Source organism: Lepus europaeus, chromosome 8, assembly GCF_033115175.1.
Source record: "Lepus europaeus isolate LE1 chromosome 8, mLepTim1.pri, whole genome shotgun sequence".
NCBI lineage: Eukaryota > Metazoa > Chordata > Mammalia > Lagomorpha > Leporidae > Lepus > Lepus europaeus.
This window is the reverse complement of record NC_084834.1, coordinates 58418527-58442692: the sequence shown is the minus strand read 5'-3', so window position 1 is coordinate 58442692 and position 24166 is coordinate 58418527. Positions and strand designations below refer to the sequence as shown.

Genomic DNA, 24166 nt, shown 5'->3' with positions numbered 1-24166 from the left:
AAGATACCTTCCATTTTGTCTACAAAGAAGGAATATGGTATTCATTAGAAACAAAAGTGTAGTTTGCTTTGGTTGTTTGAAAAATCATATTCACCAGTAGAGGTCAGTATTATTACATCAAGTTACTGAGTTTGTTCTCCTATCATTAAAATTACAAGACCTGGCTGTATTAATAATAAAAATCAAAATATCAAAACATAAAATATAATTACACAGACATATCGTGCTTCACACATATCCACAGGTAAATGTAGATAATTCATCATTTTATACTTTCAATATGTAATATATCAGTTTTCCTATTGTCCTTGGAAGAAAAAGGTAAAGATGTAGGTGTAAGTGTATAAGTTTACATAAATAGAAATTCATTAATTATGCAATCCACATGGTAAAATATTCAAATATTTACATATGTCTTTACTGGAAGCTTTCTAAAATATTCATTTCCAAAAAGCAACTAAGATGTTAGAGGATCATAAAATCAAGATAATATATATTAGTGCCCTTCCAACAGATAAGAAATTTAATAACTGAGCAGAATTATATAGCCTAATACAAGAATTTAAGAACACACACACCAGGCCAGGCATATATTATCACATACTCAAAAAGGGTTCAGTGCTAACTAAAACAAAATCAAATATGCCAGAAAAAGCAAATGGCATGGGCCTTGGGAAAGCATAGGCCTGGAGATGGGATATTAACCTTCAGCTCATGACCAGTAAGACTAAGAAGGGATAAAAGGCCAGAAATTCAGTTATGCCCATGTGAACCAAAAACTTTCTGGATAGAGATACCACACTCTAGCTGCCAGGACTACTCACCCATACCCAATTCAGCAGAGAAGGCTTACCTCACGTACACTCTGAATATAATTAATTCCCCATTTGCCCCCAAGTTGTGATGTCTGTCCCCCTGTTATTTCTAAAACTTTTTTAATAGGAGAAAAGGTCTTTCATTATATCATATTGTTAACATAATAGTCTTATAATAATGTGTTTTGATTTTATTACACACACCTGCGGTTAACAGTGCATCTACCTCGATAGGAGAAGACTTAGGAGAACCAGCCTTGTGAGGGAAGGTAAGCGGGGCAGGAGAGCGGAGAGGCCGCAGGAGGCTGTGCAGCGGCAGCTTCTGCAGACCTCTCCGCACTGTGGGGCCGGCCTTGCTGAGGGCCAGCAGGAGCAGGCTCTGCACCCTCGGCCAATTCTGCCGGACAGGATCTGAAGCGATGACTTTCGCTTTATTTTGTTTTCTACCTATAAATAATTTCTTCCCATTTTTTTATGATGAACAGTTTGAAATGCACAGGAAAATTCAAAGAGGAAAGCAAAGTGATTATCCAATTTTTGGTTTCAACAATTTTTAATATTTGGTCATATTGTTTTATCTATACATGGATGTGTACATATATCTATTTGTTTAAATATACTAAATGTAAAAATATGTACTTATTTACCTTTGGCTATACCATTTTAAAGTAAGTTGCAGACATCATGACACTTTAGATATTTCAGCATGAATCTAAAACTAGAGCATTCTCCAACTAATGATAATGTCTTTTTAATTCCAAAAAAAAGCAATCCCTCATCACCATCTAGTATCCAGTCCATATAGAAATTTCCAATTTTCCCAAAAATGTCTTGGAGGACTGTTTTGTTTTGCTTTCAACCAGGATCTAATCAAGGTTTAAGTAATGCATTTAGCTATTATGTCAACAAGAAAAGTATCCTCCATCCATTTTATTCCATGATACTGAATAATAGACCAGGCCATTTATCTTAAAGAATGTTCTGTAGTCTACATGGGCACAGAGGTAATTTCTAAATTGCCACCACTGAGATGATTAGTTACTGAGAACCATATGGTATGTACTGTGATACCACTCATTACATGAAATAATTCTCTGATAGGTCACTTGCATTGCAAAAATCCTAGGACTTTAATGTCAAATAGTAAACTTGAAACCATGTTCTATTTCCACATAAGGTTTTTAGATATAATGTCAATAATTAGAAATAAACTAGTGTGAAACAAATGAATAGTAAACAATGAATTCCTGACACTTTAGTGTAAAAAATTTATATTCTTTAGAATAACCTATAACTTGAGCAAACAAAGCTATTTTTTTTTGCTAGGGGTGAAAAAGGGAATATGAGAAAGACTATTTGGTAGTTTAAATCCATTTAAAATTCTTCAGAAAATTGATGGCTATATACCATCTTTATATTTTATAATATAAAATTAAGACAATAACATCTATAAGCTCTATTACATAAACAGTTTATGTTGTTTCTTAGCAACATCACTAAAAATGAATACAAATTTAAAAACAATGACAAGTGTGGAAAAGCACTGAACTACAATGGAGTTATCTGATCTGTTTCTAGAGGGTATGTGTACTGGTTATGATGGGGGCCATGGATTCCTTCTGTTATTATTTAAATCCTCATGGCCAACTCTAAATCAGAACAGACGTACAGAAAACTCTGTGCAGGATACTATCAGATTTCCAGTAAGGGTTCAATATGCAATGAATAAAAACAATTGAAATATTGTACATATGGGTTTTAAATGAACCCATTTATAAAAATAAACACTGTATTGAGGGCTATAGTAATTGTAACACAATTCACATGAAATAATTTTCAGGTCAACTGTAGAGACATAGAAAAGTATTTTCACAAATCAAATTATTTTTGAGGGAGAAATGATCTGTAGATTATATCTATATGTTTAAGGTCAAACTGATCATAAAATAGTTCTTTAGCCAGTATTATATACCTCTGATAAAGACAAATAGAGAATAAGTTATTTTACCTTGTTAAAGTATCAGATGATTTTTCTAATTCCTCACATTCCATGTGAAACACACTAGAAAAAGAATCCTGAAAACAGAGTGACAACACAGATGAAGAAATAAGTTTGACAGGGTTATGGATACTATCTAGACACGCATATGTGTTGTAGAATTGATCAAAGGCACCAATACTTTTAATAAATTTTTACTAACTTGCAGATCACACTGGTTTAAGTAGTCATTTCATGACATCCTCAAAGGTGCTTGCCATCATTAAAGGCTTTGTTCACATAGTTTGATTGTCACTTGCTAAAAAGTTTATGTGAGTACTATGTGGTTTATTTTTAATTTAATTTAATTTTATTTTTTGACAGGCAGAGTTACACAGTAAGAGAGAGAGAGACAGAGAGAAAGGTCTTCCTTCCGTTGGTTCACCCCTTAAATGGCCGCTATGGCCGGCGGACTGCGCCGATCCGAAGCCAGGAGCCAGGTGCCTCCTCCTGGTCTCCCATGTGGGTGCAGGGCCCTAGCACCTGGGCCATCCTCCACTGCCTTCCCGGGCCATAGCAGAGAGCTGGACTGGAAGAGGGGCAACTAGGACAGAATCCAGCACCCCAACCGGGACTAGAACCCTATGTGCCGATGCTGCAAGCGGAGGATTAGCCTAGTGAGCTGCGGCGCCGGCCATATGTGGTTTATTTTTGTCTATGAAGTACTAAATCGATTAGTTTCAAATTCCCCTATGCTCCAGCAAGCATTCAGTCCAGCAGTTCAGGCACTGGTTTAGATAACTGCATCTTCTAACTCCTGCTTCCAGCTGGGACAGATCTGGGGAGGCAGCTGTGATGCCTTCAGTGATTGAGCACCTGCCATCCTGGTGGGACACCTTGGATTCTGTTCCCAGTTCCCAGCTTTGGCCTACCCCCACGCCTGTCGTGGGCTTTTGGGGAATGAACCAACAGATGAGAATTCTCTGTCTGCTTCTCAAATAAACTAAAAAAAAATATATTTTTCAAATGATTCTACACTTATTCAAAGTCTTTAAATTTTAGTGTTAGGCATACATTCCTTACTGCTGTTAGATTCCAGCTAAACATGTCTTTTTTAAAAGATGTATCATTAAGTAATATTTTATACTAAGTAATACATTATAAGATTATTAAAATAATTGTGAAGACTTTAGCAACATAAATACTTTAAAATTTATTTTGTAAATCAGAATACATATTTGTATCCATACTATATTTACAATGGAATAAAGAAGATTTAGAAGGAAATGCAGATATAGAACAATGATACTATAATCATGAAAAAACTTAATACTTTTTCTTCTGCCTACAATTTGATTTTTGCTCATACTGCAATATTTTTAATAAAAATTTTTGTAATGTAAGTGAATATCAGTTCACCTAATTCCTTTTCTAAATCCAACAACTTAAGTTGTCAAGAAGTGAACAAGGCATAGTCATGGGCACATTGTTGAGAGTTCAAAGTGCCAATGATCCAGCTGAATTTACCACCATGACAAGTGTTAAATGGTAGAAGCATGCACTGAATGTTAATTAAATGATATCTAACTTGTCTAAAAAAGGAATGTCTCATGTATAACTTTCAAAAATTAAATGCTAAAGCACAGGTCATAGAGAAAAAATGATAAATTGCCATATCACTTTAATGAATTCTGACCTGAACTTTAAAAGGATAGCTGTTATCTTATAATCATCTCTATATTAAGCATTATATAACAGATTGAAAATACAAAATAGTAGCTGCAAAAATATTGATTATGTTTTAGAACAGTGAATTATTTTTTGATATCATATTAATAAGAATTTTGTATTAATCAACACTTCCTTTCTGACATACACACATCTGAGATGATTCAGATCATGTTGGGTCACACAGTTTAGTCAGTATCTGAATCAATTAAAAAATTTTAGATATAAATTAAGCATTGAATACCTTTTATTATTCTACTTTCCTCCCAAAACATATACCCAGGTATACATACATTTAGTAATATTCCCTCTATTGGGTTATGCTTTCTGATTTCTAAACAATTCTTGGTGAAAAGAAATTTGTATAATCAGCCCACTTAGAATGGGGATCCACCTGTTCATAGCAACTCATGATCATGAAAACTAAGTACATCGTAACGACAATGAATTTCTCCATCCAGATGGTGTAACCTTGACAGAAGCCAACACAGACATTCATGGTAACTACTCAGCAGCTGGGGACAGAGGTAAAAGGGGGCCATCCTCATCCCCCACCTCTCACAAGCCAGAACGGCTCATATTCTGATTGGCTTTACATAATTACTTGTATACAGCTGGGTATGAGGCAGGGCTCTGAGGCTACAATAAAGTTTATAAGCATTGCTTTCAGAAATATAGGTTTTGAATCAGCCCTTAAGGCATTTGGATCTGGCTAAAAAGCCCATGGGAGTTTCGCAGGCATGGAAAGCCAAGACATTGTGGCAAAAAAAAAAAAAAAATATATATATATATATATATATATATATATATATATATAACCTAAATGAAAGATCTCTGTGATTGAGATCTCAGTGGAAAGAACAGGCCATCAAAGAAGGAGGTACCTTTCTCTGAAGGGAGGAGAGAATTTCCACTTTGACTATGGCCTTGTCTAGACAAGATGGGAGTTGGCGAACTCAAAAGGCTTCCATAGCCTTGGCAGCTCATGACAAGAGCCTCGGGTGATTACTGATGTCATAAATACAAGTGTCAACTGTTAAATCAACAACAGGAGTCACTGTGCACCTACTCCCCATGAAGGACCTCTGCCCTTAATGTGTTGTACTATGCGAATTAATGGTAAAACTACTACCAAACAGTACTCTATACTTTGTGTGTCTTTGTGGGTGCAGTCTGTTGAAATCTTTACTTAGTATATACTAAGTTGGTCTTCTGTATATAAAGATAATTGAAAATGAATCATGATGAAGAATGGGATGGGAGAGGGAGTTGGGGATGGGATGGTTGCGGGTGGAAGGGAGGTTATGGGGGGAAAAGCTGTTATACCTCAAAAGTTGTACTTTGGAAATTTATATTTATTAAATAAAAGTTGAAAAGAAAAACAAAGTAAATAAATGGTAGTGATAAAAAAGAAATATAGGTTTCTTTCTTTTTTGTGAGTTTATTTTTTGAAAGTTATTTATTTATTTGTATTTTATTTATTTATTTGCAATTATCAAAGCAAATACAAATACTTAGGTTATAGTTGTTTATGTAATCCTGCAAGGTGTGACCAATTTTGCATTCAAGTATTAGATTTGGTTCTGCTTCATATAAGATTCTCCATCTGGCATGTACCAATGCCAGTGCACTTGGTAAAGTGATAAGTATAAATACAAAACCGATCAAAAAGATAGGGTATGTGTCGAAGAGATTTCACAAATAGGACCAGTGTAAGCAAATAATGAAGGATAGAATTAAAAGGGAGAGAATGGTCCTGAGGGGGAAGCAGGACACACAGCAGACTCATAGAATGGCAAATGCCCAAAACAGCACTCCTGCCTCAGAATCAACCCTTGGGACATTCGGATCTGGCTAAAAGGTCCATGAGAGTCTCACAGGCATGGAAAGCATGACACGGTGGCAAAAAACAATCTAAATGAAAGACCCTGGTGAACAAGACCCCAGCAGAAGGAACAGGCCATTAAGGAGAGAGGTGCCTTTCTCTGAAGGGAGGAAGGAACCTCCACTGTGACACGGCCTTGACTAAACAAGTTCAGAGTCGGTGAAGTCAAGGGACTTCCATAGCCTAGACAGCTCATAGCAAGAGTCTCAGGTGATTGCTGACGTCATAAATAAGAGTGCCAATTGTTAAATCAACAACGGGAGTCACTGGGTACATGCTCCCCATGTAGGATCTCTGTCCTTAATGTGTTTTACTATGAAACTTAAAAACACTACTAGTCGAACAATACTCTATACTTTGTGTGGTTGTGTGAATGCAGCCTGTTGAAATCCTTGCTTAGTATATGCTAAGTTGATCTTTAGTATATGAAGGCAATTGAAAATGAAACTTGATAAAGGGCGGAATGGGAGAGGGAGAGGGGAGGGCCACGGGAGGGAGGGAGGTTGGGGGGGAAGCCACAAAAATACAAAAGTTGCACTTTGTAAATTCACATTTATGAAATAAAAAATAAAAAAATGAAAAAAAAAAAAAGATTCTCCATCTGTTGCTTCACTCCCCAGAGGGCTACAACGGTTAGGACTGGGCCAGACTGAAGTGAGTGAAGTGAGAAGCCAGGAGCTCCATCTGGAGGGCCTGTGTGGGTGGCAGAGGCCCAAACACTTGGACCATCTTCAACTGCTTTTCCCAGGTCACCAGCAGGGAGCTGGATCAGAAGTGGAGCAGTTGGGACACAAACTGGCACTCATACGGGATGACAATGTCACAGATGGCAGCTTTACCAGCTATGCCACACACTGGCCCCCGAGTTTCTCTTTCTAAAAATAAAAAAGTCATACTCTGTACTCACGGAGCAATCTTCATCCACTATGAAAATAGTGCATTTCTGCACCTGCATGAATGAGATAATAGTCGCAGCTATTTTCTTCAAAATTACTTCTAATGATTGTTGTTCTTCAAAAATTAAGCTAGCAAGGTCAAGTAGCACCTAATCAAAAAAAAAAATGAAGAGGTTATTATTTATTAATTGCAATTATCAAAGCAAATACAATGATGTACTTAGGTTATAGTTGTTTATGTAATATAGCAAGGTATGGCCAAGTTTGCATTCAAGTATTAAATTTGGTTCTGCTTCCATACAAGATTCCCTATTGACAGTTAATGTAGTTAGGATAGTGATTAAGATCACAGACTCTGAAGCCACAGTGATCAGTTTTAATCCTAACTTTGCTTCCTGCAAGTTTTGTGGCCTAAGGCAAGTTTCTGGAAAATAAGGATAATAGTAAAAAAATCACAGAGTTATTGTGAGAGTTAAATAATTTAGTATTTTAAAGCATTTTAGATAGTATCTTGTACACTATTACTGTTGTCCCAAAACTTCTGCGAGACATTTATTAACATTATCAATATTTTCAGAGTTTAGCAAATATTGTCCAAAGTCAACAGACTTTTCAGAGTTCCTTTTGTGTTTTTCCTGGCAATTTCCCCCTTCTCTGAACTCCATACAGAATTTCCTGTAGCTTCAGAAAGCACATATGTGAGGAGAGGGCAGAATAACTTTCCTCCAGAAAACCTACTAGAGGCAATAATATCATAGCCGGGTCTGAAAGACAAGTGTCATCATTCAGGTGAAGTGGGCAGGGAAACATTTTAGGCGACAGACATAAAGCAGCACACTGGAAGTTGTGATCAAGTTTTCTGGGAGCGTAGACTCTAAAGAGAAAAACAGATTGTTGGGTTAAGCAGAGAAAGAAGCAGCAAAGCCTTGAATGTTTTTAAAGCAATTTGGACTGTGACAAACTGCAGACAGAAGAGGTGTGATGATATCCATGTGTTAAAAATAGGGACAAGATTCAGGCAGGAATGAAGCGGGGTGGGGGTGGACAGGTAGGGAGACACTGCAGCTGAAGACAATGGAAGCCCCAATTCCTTACTAACCCATGTTCTAACAGGAGAAAACAGTGGCTGGAGAAGATGAATTATCAAAGAAATCAAAAAAAGTATCACAGAGAATTGAAGTCTCCAGACTGAAAGGAATGACCTGATATACAGGTACCATCATGATGAAGGAGGAGTCACGTTGTGCAATGATGAAAACAGAGAGAAATCATCGGAGCTTACAGGAAATAGACAAAAATAAATAATATAAAAGTAAAATAAACATGTATTATATAGTATATTAACATCTCACACATTATACATTATATGGATTATAAATTACATATATATAAAATATCTTCAACAACCCAATGATTAGAACCATATGGATATTAGAAGATAAAGCACTATCATCAAATTCTGAGACTGGTTTTTCTTTTTCTTCTTTATTTTTTTAAGATTTATTTATTTATTTGAAAAGCACAGTCACAAAGTGAAAGAGACAGAGAGAGAGGGAGAGAGAGAGACACACACATACACACACACAGATCTACCTTCCATTTCATTCCCCAAATGTCTGCAAAAGTTAGAGCTGGGCTGATCTGAAGCCAGGAGCCAGGAGCTTCCTCCAGGTCTCCCACATAGGTGCAGGGGCCCAAGCACTCTGCTGTTTTCCCAGGCACATTAGCAGGGAGCTGAATTGGAAGTAGAGCAGCCAGGACTTGAACCAATGCCCATATGAGATGCAGGCGCTGCAGGCAGCAGCTTTACCCACTATGCCACAGTGCCAGCCCCGGACTGGTTTATCGATTTACAATATTATATCTAGGCAGTAACAGGATGGTACAATAGATCTTTTCATATGTGCTAAGACTTGATCAGAGAACTTTATTTCATCAATACCCTTTTAAAGGTAAATTGAGAATGAACTGCAATAAAACAAGGAAGTAAACGGAGAAGTTATGGGATCCAGAAAACAGTGAAAACTTTGTAAGAAGCAATGAAAGAAAATTATATAATACCTGTGCAGCAAACAGGGAAAATAGTTTAGCTTGGAATACTAAACACGGGGAACCTAGGGGCAGGTGATTCACATAGCAGTTAAGACTCCACTTGGAACACCCACATCCCATATCAGAGTGTCTGGGTTCAAGTCCCAGCTCAGTTCCCAATTTCAGTTTCCTGCTAATGCACACTGGGAGGTAGAAGGTGATGGTTCAAATAGTTGGGTCCCTACCACTCACATGGAAGACTTGGATTGAGTTCCTGGCTTTAGCCTGACCCAGTCCTGGATGTTGCAGGTATCTGGGGAGTGAACAGTAGATAGGAGATCTCTCTCTCTCTCTGTCTCTCTCTTTCTCTCCCTCCTTCCCTCCCCCTCTTTCTCTCTGTCCCTTCTTCCCCTCCCCCAACATACTTCAAGCAAATAACAATGCTTGAATGGAAGATGGAGAACCTCAATTTTAACATCTCCAAGAAAAAAAGGGAACTCAATAGAATGACTAATAGAATGGAGAGTTTGAGCGGGAAAAATCACCAAAAAATGAATAAATAAGGGCAAACGTTTCAAGGGAAAAAGGAAGGAATTCAGAAACATCAGGAAAAAGTAAAAGTTATATATAAAAATGAAATGAACAATAATTACATGATCATAGTAATTATAAACACCTTATTTTAGACTGGAATTGTAGAATCAACCTAGACAAAACTTAAGAAAATGTCATCTTGGTTGTAGAGCAATATGCTAGCCAAGTAGGCAAAAAGGTCCAAATTGGAAAAACTAAGGAGTGGTAGAGAGAGATGAAGGGAAAGAGAGGGATGCTAAGAAGCTCATAAAGTACAGAACTACAGTGATATCCTTAGTGAATAGAGCAAGAACTCAAAGTGTTTATTTAAGATCACAAATGTGACCACCCAGAAACTTCAAACAGTGATGCAATGCTACTGGGAGGTAGAACAATGTCAGGTAATGGGTAGTGCAGACCAAATAAATTCTTCTCTCTTGAGTGATGAATATCGTCTAACAAAAGCAACTGAACATGGAAAACAGGACGTGAAACCAACTATTGAAAGAGACAGCTAAAATATTTAGAAACCGAATTTATACTATTTGGATTTTAATTACATGCATTCTTTATTTGGATAAAATTTTAATTTTTTTAAAATAAACTCTGTACTTTCTCTATTTACTAACCACTTACCTGATTTCTCCTATTCTCCAGCAAAGAAGTCTCATAGAGCTGAGCATTATGAAGAACAATACCACAAAATGCCAAATAAGCAGCAAAGTCCTAGAAAACCAATAAGACAACAGCCAAGTAAGAACTGTCCATACAATAGTTTAAGTATTATTTTTTGAAACACAAAGTATATCCAATAATATTTATAGCTGAAATAAATATTAGAAAGCCAAAAGTGTAGATATTTGTTCTGGATAAAATTAGAATGGTACAACTAGTAGATATGAAGTATTGATAAGTTCCAATAAGATCATGTGATAGGTATACATTAATAGGAGAAAATGGAGAGAGACTAAGATAATCTCTTTATATTATTTGGAATTGCAACTTGTTCTGTGAGAAATTTAGTGTAGCCTCTGCCTGATATTTAGACTTGGATCTATTCTGGGACTATATAAATAGATTGCAAGTTATTACTGAAGTGAAAGAAAGTTCAAATACTTAAGATAATATTGGCAATAGCAGCTTAACAGCAAAAATTATATAAACTTGCAAATACTAATTTTTTTAAGATTTATTTTATTTATTTGAAAGACAGAGTTACAGAGAGAGGCAGAGGCAGAGAGAGAGGTCTTCTATCCACTGGTTCACTCCCTAAATGGCCACAACAGCCAGAACTAAGCCAATCCAAAGCCAGGAGACAGGAGCTTCCTCTGGTCTCCCACATGGGTGCAGGGGCCCAAGGACTTGGGCCATCTTCTATCTACTGTTTTTCCAGCCCCTACCAGAGAGCTGGATCAGAAGTGGAACAGCCAGGATTCAAATCAGCGCCCATATAGGATGCCAGCACTGCAGGCGGTGGCTTTACCCACTATACGACAGCGCCAGCCCTTGCAAATATTAATTTGAATATTCTCTTTTTAACATGGACCTATTGCTTCATACTTCATTAGGGTAATATGCTTACAATTATATTAACTATAGTATAAAATAAATCTTTAGATGACATACTTTTTCATAATCATAGATGTATTTTGTTGATGTGATAGAATCCAAAAAGTGCATTATCAGTTGAAGAGGGTTTATGTTAATAAACTGTGAACAAAATAATGGATGTAACACAATCTAAGAAGGATGTTTCCCACCAAAGAATCTCAGGTATCTTTGATGGAACACAGGAAGTTAAATGTCTATTACTCTGATTTACAAAAGTCCTTAATATGTTCTGAAGCAATTAAATCATTGAGACCAATACAGGTGTTAATCCACCTACAGCATGGAGACAAAAATAACTGTCTTGTTTGAACATCTTCCAAATTCAAAGTTCCTTCTAATTTTCAATGGAGCAACATAAACAGCAATGGGATTGGGGCTGGCACTGTGGTGCACCAGGTTAAAGCCGTGGCCTGAAGTGCTGGCATCCCATATGGGCACTGGTTCTAGTCCTGGCTGCCCCTCTTCCTATCTAGCTCTTTCTATGGCCTGGGAAGCAGAAGATAGCCCAAGTCTTTGGGCCCCTGCACCCGCATGGGAGACCTGGAAGAAGCTCCTGGCATCTGGCTTCCTAGCTCCAGCCATTGCAACCATTTGGGGAATAAACCAGCAGATATATATATATATCTCTCTCTCTCCCTTTCGCCCTCTCTCCCTCTCCCTCTCTCTCTCTTTTCTCCCTTTTGCTCTCTCTGTGTCTCCACCTCTCTCTGTAACTCTGTCTTTCAAACAAATAAAAAAAAAAACTTTTAAAAAATAGCAGAAGACTTGGAATAGAAAGAATTTGGTCACGATGACATACATAGAATTACATTCAAGAAGAGAAATAATAAAAGCTACCACAAGGAAGTTAGAAACAGGCCTGAGAGCTCACTTAAATGGACAGCATGTCAATATGGTGTGCAGCACATACTCCTTCAGAGTTGGATGAGAAGAGTAATAAAAGAATGCTGACTGCTGCTTTTTCTGAAGCTAAATTCACAGCATCCAGACCGAATTCACACCATGGCGCCCCACCGTCTGTGTGCAAAGCTTATAAAACATTAGGAAATTTGCCTCACCAGGAAGCAATTCCAATTTTTAGCCAATCTGGCATGCTGAACTTGGAGCAGCACTCTTAGGGTGTTTTTATACCCAGGGTTGAATTTTTTATAGCAGCGATGGAAGGTAAATGACGTAGAGTACCATCAGTCCTCTTCTGTTTGGTCCCAACTGCGCCAGGCACAGTGGAGGCACAGAGATGAGGGCATTTGGGAGTTTCTGCTGGTTGAATTACACAGATGCAACCAAGACAAATCATTACTGTATTTAGCCAAAGAGACACTTCTGAACACTTCAGACCATTTTTAACCAGAGTGCTTTTTGCAATCAACCATTTTGGCAATAGTTAATCCTAGATTACACAGTGAGGAGATAGCATTTTCCTAAATCAGCATCATGCCAGACACAGATTTTGGTACCTTTTCATCTTTTTCAGTGAATGTCCCACCATTTCCTGATTTCTTGTTGATGGCTTGGGCTACACCAACAACCTGGTATAAGGAAAGAAAAGTGACAAGTTTTTCCTTGACTTAATTATTAATATAAATTCATGAAATTATATGATACGCCACAGTGTTTTAAAATAACATTAAGCTACAAAACACTAAGCACAGCATTGAATTATACTAAATAAAAACCGCTCATCATGTGGACAAGTCCTATATCTCTTACTACATTTTTTATCCCCAACACTCCTAAGAATTTCAAGGTTTTTATCTTCCTGGGGCTCAAACTACATTGGATTCTGTGATGTTACCCTACATTGTGAGTAAATTTATGAAATTGTTGGCAACTACATTTTAAGTGAATATTTTCCTCAGATTTTGAGAATAAAGAATATATTTCTATTATATTTCAAATAGACCATATAATACAATGCACATTTTATATTAGCTCTAAATACATTTCAAGAGGGCTAAAAGTTCTTTCACTGGAAATGAAACAGGACCCAGCAGCCAACCACAGGAGGAATGCAAGAGGATCAGGAAGGCAAAGAAGCATTTTTAAAGTAGGGAGGTAGTCCAGCTTCATTTTCACATATTTTGGAGAAAAGAAAAATCAAAACAGAAGTTAACAGGCTGAGCCTTATTTCAAATAGATCAGAAGCTTTCTGAAAGATAAAGTAGACCTTAAGATGACTGAGCTGCACTCTGTGAATATGTTTTAACTTTCTACAAAAAATTTAATAAGACTTTAAGAATCCTCTCATTCAGAGTATTTCACTTACTTGCTTAGTTCCAATTTCAGTTTAAGTTATGTCCTTTTTCCTATAAAGACCTTCAACTAACTTACTTTTGTCTTCTCTTTATTGATTGTAAATTCTACTTTTTCCTTCCTTCAAGGTAGTATCTGTGAAACAAAATATTATCTCCTAAATGGTTATATTTTAGGAATATGCAGTCCCTGGTTTTGTGTGGAAGGTTCATCCTCACTTCTCACCTCATTTTAGGTGCTCAGCTTTAATAAAATGATATAAACCCCCCCTCTAGAAGAAGGAGAAATACATCTTTGTATGATATGGTTTCTGCTCTTTTTTTTTTTTTTGACAGGTAGAGTTATAGACTGAGAGAGAGAGAGAGAGAGAGAGAGAAAGATTTTCCTTCCATTGGTCACTCCCCAAATGGCTGCTATGGCCAGTGCGCTGCGCCAATCCAAAGCCAGGAGCCAGGTGCTACCTCCTGGTCTCCCATGTGGGTGCAGGGCCCAAGCACTTGGGCCATCCTCCACTGCACTCCCAGGCCACAGCAGAGAGCTGGACTAGAAGAGGAGCAACCGGGACAGAATCCAGCACCCCAACCAGGACTAGAACCCAGGGTGCCGGCGCTGCAGGCAGAGGATTAGCCTAGTGAGCCGCGGCGCCAGCCTTCTGCTCTTTTCAACACCTTTCCTTTCTCCATCAGAAAGAGAGACAGAGAGGGAGAGAGGGAGGGGGTGTTGACAACAATAAATCAAATTGTACAATTATCCTAAGCTTTACATCTTGTGAAGATTTACTTATTTGAAAATATGAAATAGATGACAGCTTGCTAGCTAGCTAAAGAGACATCTTCCATCCTCTGGTTCATTGCCCTAGTGGTCACAACAGTTAGGGATGAGGGATGAAGCAAGCCAAAACCAGGGGCCTAGAGGTCTACTTGGGTCTCCCATGTGAGTTGCAGGGACCCAAGTACCTGGGCCTTATTATTGCACATAGCTCAGCTCTTATGTTTTTGTTCTTTTACATTCTTCAGTTCTTCAAAATAGCTGATAGATTTATACACATTTTAGCCTCAGTGACTAAACGCCTAGGAGAGCTTCTGCCTTAATGCCAAACACGTCTGAACTATAGGCAGGCGCGTTTATTTGAAACAAAACTGATGAAAATCACCTAAGGGTCACTGGGTCTAATACACAGTAGCAGAGGTCTAACTTATTTTAAATGTTCATTAATTCACTTATTTACTTAGCAAATACTGAAGTGCCTATATATCAGAGTGTTAAAAACTTTGAAGACTACCCTGAAGGGGCTGAGAATCAAGAATGGGCACATCAACATACTTACAGCATATTGCCGCAGTGTGTTGAGTTTCTAGGATGCAGATGCCCTTAGACTGCTAGTGCACTGGAGGGCCATCCACTGTGGGGAAGGGGGGAGCTTCTCAGAAATGATGACATTTGGGGCAGGTGTTGTGGCACCACGGGTAAAGCCAATGCCTGTGACACCGGTGCCCGGTGTACGTCCCTGGATTATGGCTCCAATCCTGATCCAGCTCCCTGCTGATGATCTGGCAAAAGCAGTGGAAGATGGTCCACGTATCTGGGCCCCTGCTACCCACATGGGAGACATAGATAAGGCTCCTGGATTCAGCCATTGTGGCCATCTGGGGAGTGAACCAGTGGATGGAAGATCCTTTCTCTCCCCCTCTCTCTCCCTCCTTCCCTCCCTCCCTCTAATACTTTCAAAATAAATAAATCCCTTTTCTATAAAAAGGAAATGACTTCTAAATTTCTATTACATTTTAAGTAAATGTATATTTTATTTGAAAGGCAAAGAGAGAAAGAGAGAAGTTGGGGGGGAGAGAGAGTTGGGGGGGGGGGAGAGAGAGAGAGAGAGAGAGAGAGAGAGAGAGAGAATTTTCCATCTATTAGTGAATTCCCCAAATGCCCACACCTGCTGGCACTGAGCCAGAACAAAGGAGCTGAAACTCAATCTAAGTCTCCCAGGTGAGTGGCAGGGATCTAACTACTTAGGTGGTCACCTGTTGCCTCCCAGAGTGTACATTAGAAGACTACTGGATTCTAAAGCAGAGCCAAGACTTGAACCCAGTTACTCAGACACAGGATGCATGTGTCCCAAGTGGTATCTTAACTGCTACACCAAACACCAGCCCTAATAAATGGCCTTATAAAATAAAGATTTAAATTCTAAATCCCCAGAAAGTGAGTTTAAACCAGATATAGAGACTTAATGCAAAATTTTCCTGATAATTACATGGTATGAAAAGTATATGCTGATACTCTGTTTGTACTTGAAGTTGTGTGAAATAATGTACTCAGCAAGAAAGCAAAGAAAAAGCTCTGCTCACTCAAAAAATACAATGCAGGTGTGGATGTTTCACCGAGTAGTCAGGCTGCCCCATTGCTCTTTAAAATATAACAGCTTTAAAAATTACCTGAGAGGCAGAGAGACTGACAGAGAGCGGGAAAGCTCCCAGCTGCTGGTTTACTCCCCAAACGCCCATGATAGTTGAGACTGGACTCACGCTAGAACCAGGAACTCAACCCAGGTCTCCCAAGAGGGTGGCAGGGACCCAAATACTTGAGTCATCACCACTGACTTCCAGTGTCTGCAAACAGCAGGAAGACAGTCAGCAGCCAGAGCCAGGCATCAAATCTGCGTACCCTGATATAGGCTATGGGAGCCTTAACTGGCATCTTAACCACTGGGCAAAGCACCTGTCCCTGCCAGCTGCTTTTAAAATGTCCAATAATCAAACTATGGATATTTTATTCCGTCACTATATTACCATAAATTGACAGAGAATAGTTTCTTTCCAATTCTTAAAAGAAAAATAAAATTGGCTGCAAAATGTGTTTTTCTAAAATCAAGACTTGTAAAATTGCTATTATTTAGATTAGTTCATTGGAGTCCCTTAAAAATGAGGTCAAAGTCAGCATGTGCCAATTAGCTCACTGTGGTCCATGGCTGCTGGCTGGAGATACCCTTGACCTAGTCAATGATCTGTATGTGGAGTGACTGAATGATTAAAGGGAAGACAATGTAAAACAGTTTATGCTTGGGTCAGGGAGCATCAGTCCTTACTAGAAAGGCAGAATTAAAAAAGAGCCTGCTCCCAGTGGATATGCAGGCTCTCCCATGGAAGTATAAGAACACTTAAAAGCAGCTTCTTCAGTAGACAGGGGGATGGTCCCCGGAGCTTTCCCTTTATTAAAATCTGAATAACAGTTTCAACTTAGTTCTTATCTGCATGTTTTATACTGGGGATTATTTATAGGATAAGCATTATTCCCAACTCTAGACTAAAAATCTTCTCCGTGGTTAAAAGGACAGTGTCCCTGAAACCATACTGATTATATGCCATTGGTCAGTTTTCACCCCCACACAGTTGTGTTCATGCAGTTTAATAACTATTTTTAATTTCTAAAATTTTTGATTTTTTTAAACCTGCCTATTCTTTCTTCTCCTTTTAGATGCTAGTTTCTGTTCTCCTTTTTCAAAAAATTCTTTTTGTTAATTTTGACTGTAAGGTCCTCCTTAGCAGGATCTGTTTCCTATGGGACTGTCATGTTCACTGATTCATGAAGTGTCCAGAGCCTGTGTTTCTGTTTTTCACTGCACCAGAGGTGGGAACTTGAACTTCCTACCTGTGTGTGCCACAGTCTTGTGTCTTCATGGTCTACAAGAGTCTCTTCTTTCTCTCATTGCTGTAGGCAGAAGGCAAGCATCCTTGCTGCTTCTCCCAGCTGCCAGTAGAGTTGTGCTAGGCGCATGGTCATGGAAGGAACTTCACAAATGTAGGTTTTCTGTGGGCACCAATTTCATCCCATGGACTGCAGGCATTACCCTCACACATCTACCACACTACACAGAACCTTGGGCCTTCATGGGCCCATATGGCTTTTGGTCACTCACTTTTCTCACCTTAGATTCTCCTCTGTTTCCAGGACATACGGTTTTCCCTTTCTTGAGCTCATTTGTATGTTTTAAAAACTGGTTTTGGTGGAATTGTATCTGACTCCTGTTTGCGGTGTGGAATATTCTACATTATTCAGACTGTAGAAGTCTAGTTCAAGGGGTTCAAAACATACTTTGTATCCCTTGAACACCAAATATTTCCTATTTAGTCTTTTTCCTCTAATATTAATGAAAGTGTTTCCATCAGGCAATTTCATGGAAAGAGGACTTCCAAGAACAATTATATTTATCCTTTCTGGTAACTGGTTATTGAACTCACTATTGATTCTAAAGACTTTGACAGTACAGATTAGTTCATTAAGGGATGATTAATTGAATATAACTGCTATAAAAAACAAAGCAACCAAACAAGTTCTCTTAGGAGACTTATCAGATGAGGAAAATCTATCTCATATGTATACGCGGCTCCATCTCCAAATGGTTGACATTTTAAAATATTGATGAAAACAACACACAAACATAGAAGAAAGAGCGTCCAAAGTCAGACAGACAATGAAAGACACGGAACAATTTAATTCTCTGAATTTCAAGATCCCAAGCAAAACTAGCACTCTCTGCCCTCCATGTGTTGATCTAAACTCATCTGCTGCTCCTTTAAACAAATGAGTTCATTTTCTTCAGGTCAAACTGCTAACTAAGGGTCTTTAAATGTCAGATTTCAAAGACAGCTTTCACTGTAAGGACCTGTCTGCCTTTATATATCAAGACAAAGTCGCTAACAATGTTAGGTTCTGCATCAGAAATACGATTCACTGCTGGCTATTGGCTGGCTACCTGGACCTTCAGAAGCAGGTCCTCTGTGTTATTTTTTTTTTTTCTTTTTAACCACAAAGAAGCATCTCTGTTTTCTATTGTAGTGGTACTTCTCACAACACAGATGTACATTTGGTCCTGATAGGATCAAGTGTTATTTTAGGAATGCAAAGGGCAAGACCTGACTCCCACTAGGTGAGTCATGTGGAATGTGACAGCTGGTTGTTTTGGGGCAACTGATCACCACAGTGAGCGATTTCTTCGATAAGCAGCTGCCTCCGACATTTACTGAGGTCATGCATCAATCCCACTACTTGTCACTGTTACCAGCTCCAGGAGATGTCCAGCATGGAGATCGAGTAAAGTACAAATCTTAGCTATCTCTCTGCACCACAACTGTCTCCACCATGATTCCAGGCAGTCTCACCTGAGGCAGAAAGTCTACTTCACCAAGAAAACAAGAGCCAGGGGAGAATGCACAGGAGCCAGGGGAGAATGCTGGCCCCACCACCATCCCCATGCTCTTCTCAGACTTTTATTTGACTCATTCATTCAGTTTGCAAGAAATACCTTATTCAACAAATTACTGAGTGCCTGATACATAGCAGCTATTGTTCCAGGCAGTGAAGACACAGTAATGAGCAAGACAAATAAAAAGGCCTGTCCTCATAGAGCTTGCAGTCTGTCAGGGACTGTTGGGCTTGGAAGGGAATCCCACCCCCATACTCTTCTCGACTCCAGTTTTAAAGATGAGCAAACTGAAAGGAACACAACAAATCCATAATTTTTAAACTCTTCCAAATCCTGGGCAGTCCTCAAATTATGGCAGTATTCCATGCGATAGGCAAAATAATGGCACCTAAAGATGTCATCATCCTAATCTCTGGAACTTCTGACCATGTTATCTCAAATGGCAAAAGTGACTTTGCAGATTTGGTTAAGGAACCAGAGATGATCCCAAAGCATTTGGTTGGCCCAACACATGCACAAGGGTCCTTGCAAGGGACAGAAGGCAGGAAGGTCAGAACCAAATACAGATTTGAAGAAATGGTGCAGGTTTTTGAAGATGGAGGAAGGGGCCATGAGCCAAGAGATGCAGGCAGCCTATGGGAGCTAGAAAAGGCAAGAGAATGGATTCCTCTCTGAAGACTCCTCCCTGGAACACAGCACCACTACACTTTGATTTTGGCCCTAAGAGCTATTTTGGATTGTGACCTCCAAAGTTATAAGATGACACCTTTGTGTTTTAAGTCACTAAATTTCTGGAAGATTTTTAATAGCAGCAATAAAAAAATCCTTCATTAAATTATTACTACATTCTTCCATTCCTTCTCCTCAACTTGTATCTTCTGTTTCACCAAATAAATCTTTACTTTCTTTGAAGGCTCTGGTATCTCATTCCCCGTTGTCTTGTCTTTAGTCCATCTTAGACACTTAAGTCATTTATCCTCTTAGGACACTGTTTTGTATACCACAGGTCACCTTATTTCTCAATGATTTTTAATGGATAGGCCGGCTCCGCGGCTCACTGGCTAACCTGCGGCGTCAGTACCCCAGGTTCTAGTCCCAGTTGGGGCGCCGGATTCTGTCCCGGTTGCTCCTCTTCCAGTCCAGCTCTCTGCTGTGGCCCGGGAGGGCAGTGGAGGATGGCTCAAGTGCTAGGGCCCTTGCACCCGCATGGGAGACCAGGAAGAGAAACCTGGCTTTGGATCGGTGCAGCATGCCAGCCATACTGGCCATTTGGGGGGTAAACCAATGGAAGGAAGACCTTTATCTCTGTCTATCTCTCTCACTGTCTAACTCTGCCTGTCAAAAAAAAATTATTTAATGGATAAAAATTAAAGACTGCCAAACATTCCATACCATCAATTTAAACTAAGATCACTGACATGAATTAGAATGCTGCAATTTCCTTTCTTCATGTTATTCCTGGAAATAATGCCTTCTACCTTCTCTACTGAAGCTGAGGCTCTATAAATCTTTCCCTTCAAACCTAGTCCTCGGGAACGTCCTGTGACAGCTGTGTATGCCAGACATCTGACAGTGAGATATCCTCCTTTCGAATCTCATTTTATCTATTCACACACTGAATTTCCAATTAGATCCCTTTTTTAGGACATGACTTATATCTTATCCCTTACGGGATCATCAATACTTTGCATTGTTCTAATGCACTCAATGCTTCAGAGATATCTGTTGTTGATGATAATGGGAGAATCGTTAAAAAGGATAAAAATATTTAGAGTGATGTATTTATTGGATAACAGGTATTCAGTATAAATTATATATGCCCATTTTTCTCTACTCTTTTGCTTGATAGCAGGAGATCCACCTATATCTGAGAACTTTTTAAGGCAGTGAGAAGTTTCTGTCCTTAACAAGCCTTTAATTATTTGGTTAATAAGTTTCAACTTACAACCTAGAAGGATTTTGGAGACAGGGAAAAGCAAGCATGATGTTATTAAGTTTTTAAGTAAAAATATAGCAAAATCACAGAGAATAAGAGGGCAAACATCCCTGTCTCTGTAACCTGGAACAGTGGCAGTGTGGGGCTTATTAAAACAGTTTCTGAGCACCATCTCCAGAGTTTCAGATCAGCAGACCTAGGTAGGGGCCTGAGAATCTGTGCTTCTAAAAGTTCTTAGATGACGCCATGTGCTGTTGGGTCAGTGACAAAAGACAGTTTGATAATTACTGATATATGAAATTACTAATTGTTAATATCTGGTGATGTTTTCCTCATTACTATTACTATAAAATTAAGATAAAATTAAATTGAGCTGTCTCTTCTCAGTCTCAATCTTTTTCCTCCCATCCCTTTCCCAACAATCCATCTTGTTCATTATACTCTCTTAATATATAAACTTATAAGTAAGACATAGTATGCTTGCCTTTCAAAATTAAATTAAATTACATCAAATGTATCAGTTAGCAGCTTGTGGATCTATTTAATGCTACTTATTCCAACATATTTAGATCTGATTCATTCAATGTGCATACAACATTGCAAGGATATTTGGGTTGTTTGTGACATTTTTGCTACTACAAATGATCAATAGTGAACATTTCTGCATATGTCTCCTTATGCACATAGGCAAGAGCTTCTCTGGTTACATTTCAAAGGGATTACAGAAATATATACTTTTACTTGCAATGCATAAGAGTTTCTGTTAACTTGACATCCTCATCAGCCCCCAGTATTATCAGGTTTTTTTTTTGTATGTTTGCCAACCTGATGGTCATAAAAGTAGATCTCATTGTTGTTTCTATCATCATTTTGCTGATTACTAGAGATACTGAACACCTTCATTTTTTTTAAAAATTGGCTACATCGAGGCATGGAAAGCCAAGACACTGCGGCAAAACAAAAAAAAGAAGAAGACGACGACGACGACTTAAATGAAAGATCTCTGCGAGTGAGATCCCAGTGGAAAGAACCGGGCCATCAAAGAAGGAGGTACTTTTCTCTGAAGAGAGGAGAGAACTTCCACTTTGACTATGACCCTGTCGGAATAAGATCGGAGTCGGCAAACTCAAAAGGCCTCCATAGCCTTGGAAACTCATGACTAGAGCCTAGGGAGATTACTGGCGCCATAAACAAGAGTGTCAAATTGTTAAGTCAACAACAGGAGTCACTGTGTACTTATACTTCTCATGTGGGATCTGTCCTTAAATTAGGGTCCAATGTGAAGTAATGCTATAACTAGTACTGAAACAGTATTCTACACTTTGTGTTTCTGTGTGGGTCCAAACTGATGAAATCTTTACTTAATATATACTAAATCAATCTTCTGTATATAAAGATAATTGAAAATGGATCTTGATGTGAATGGAATGGGAGAGGGAGCGGGAGATGGGAGGGGTGTGAGGGGGAGGGAAATTGTGGTGGGGGAAGCCATTGTAATCCATAAACTGTACGTTGGAAATTTATTTTTACTAAATAAAAAATTTTTAAAAAATTGGCTACATCGGTTTCTTCTCTGTGTCGCCCATGTGTTCCTTCACTAACTTTGACCTTTCCAGTTGTTCAGATAGGCTGCTGGGCTATTATTGATCATATTTCTTTGAATGATCTGTAAGACCGATTTTATATGGTTGTTATCCCTTTTCTTCATCTGCTTGTACAAATACTGCTGCACCTATGATTTATCTCAGACTGTTTATGGCTCTCCCAGGGTTGGGGCTAAGACACGGATGGGTCCAGGGCAACAGTGACTTAGTTTACTCTCCAAGCCTTGGCTGCAGGCAGCCACGCAGATGAGAAGCTTCTGAGAAGTTACAAGATAGAAAAAGCAGTGCTATGAAGATAACTAGTATCAGAAATGCAAAAAGTCTTCAAAAAGTTTGTGAAAAATGGAATTAAAAGACAATGGGAAGTTTCCATGAGCTTTATGCAGCCCCCTCAAACATAATCAATGCTATAGCTAACACAGTTAAGTATGTTAACATAGTCCTATCATAGTTAATACAACTTTTCCCAGCCAAACACAGATTTGTGATGATAAAAGGAAACAGGATCTGCATGTGATAGGCATTTTGTGCCTGTTCATTCAGGGCTACAGCCCTGGAGGGACCTGTCCTTATTTCCACTGTATGGCAGAGGGAGCTGAAGTCCAGAAAAGTCCCATAGTGAGTCCCAGAGTACACAGACCCAGATGCTCACCTGTGCTGTTCTGAACTCCCATGACCCAGGGCAAAATAGAACCAGCACCTGCATGAAATACAGGCTCCTAAGGACTGTTCTTTTAAACTAAAAGAATCACAAGAACCAACTATACCATGGCTTAGTCTTCAGATTCCACAAGTATGCTCGTCTTGTTAATGCATGTTTTCATCAAAGGAAAAGGAGCAACTTCAGAATTATAACTTTAAGAGACAAAAACAAATCCAGTGTGGCTGTTTCAGGTTTTATTTTCTTTGATGTGGATGACAAATCTTATGAAAGTTTTTATGCCAAAACCATTTATCCAACAGGAAAAAAGCTGATATATCTGGAAATAATGCAGCCTCAAAAATAGATAATTCAAGAAAATGCAAAATTAACTTACAGTGATTGCTATGAGAATAGTGGGTTGTTAACGTACACAGATACATACAGACTTGTCAGAACTCATCAAATTGTACAGTAAGATCTGAGTTCTGTGTATTTCACTGCGTGTACATTGTAAGTCTGCTATTTAAAAAAAAAACCGCATGAGTTAGTGATCACTGAAAGTCTGTGAGTAAGGAGGCCCACAGAGTTCCCAGCTGTCTGGGTCATGGTGAAGCAGGCTGAGTTTCTCTGATCCTTTGCTCTGTGCCACCTGGCAGAGTGGATGCTCCCAAAAAGATGGGGCCAGAGCAAGACCAGCCTCTGGGGGGCAGTAGATATCCTGTCTCTGGACACTCAACCTGAGATTGAGTTCCTTCCACTGTTCCTCAACAGTGGAGAAAAGGGCTGGTAAAGATCATCACTTCTCAAATTGTCAATTTCACTCCTATAGATTACCTTTTAGGTACTCTATTAGTTACCACAGATTGGGAAGGACATATGGTATGTGTCTTTTGGGGACTGGCTTATTTCCCAAAGTCTAAATGGTTTCCAGTTGCATCCAGGGGGATGCTGGCCACAATTTTTTATCTTAGTGTTTGTACTCATACCTCTGCATACACACACACACA

At 38.8% G+C, this 24166-nt stretch overlaps 1 protein-coding gene across 3 annotated transcripts in view; it reads right to left on the bottom strand.

Annotated features, from left to right (window-relative positions):
* PDE5A (phosphodiesterase 5A) overlaps positions 1 to 24166 on the bottom strand; it is a 164505-nt gene that overhangs the window by 90016 nt on the left and 50323 nt on the right. For all 3 annotated transcript variants that reach the window (XM_062199687.1, XM_062199689.1, XM_062199688.1), the window contains exons 4-7: positions 12975 to 13046; positions 10543 to 10632; positions 7314 to 7451; positions 2824 to 2891 (exon numbers count right to left, since the gene is read on the bottom strand). In XM_062199687.1, coding sequence (XP_062055671.1) covers positions 2824 to 2891; positions 7314 to 7451; positions 10543 to 10632; positions 12975 to 13046 — 368 coding nt within the window. The remainder of the gene's footprint in view (positions 1 to 2823; positions 2892 to 7313; positions 7452 to 10542; positions 10633 to 12974; positions 13047 to 24166) is intronic.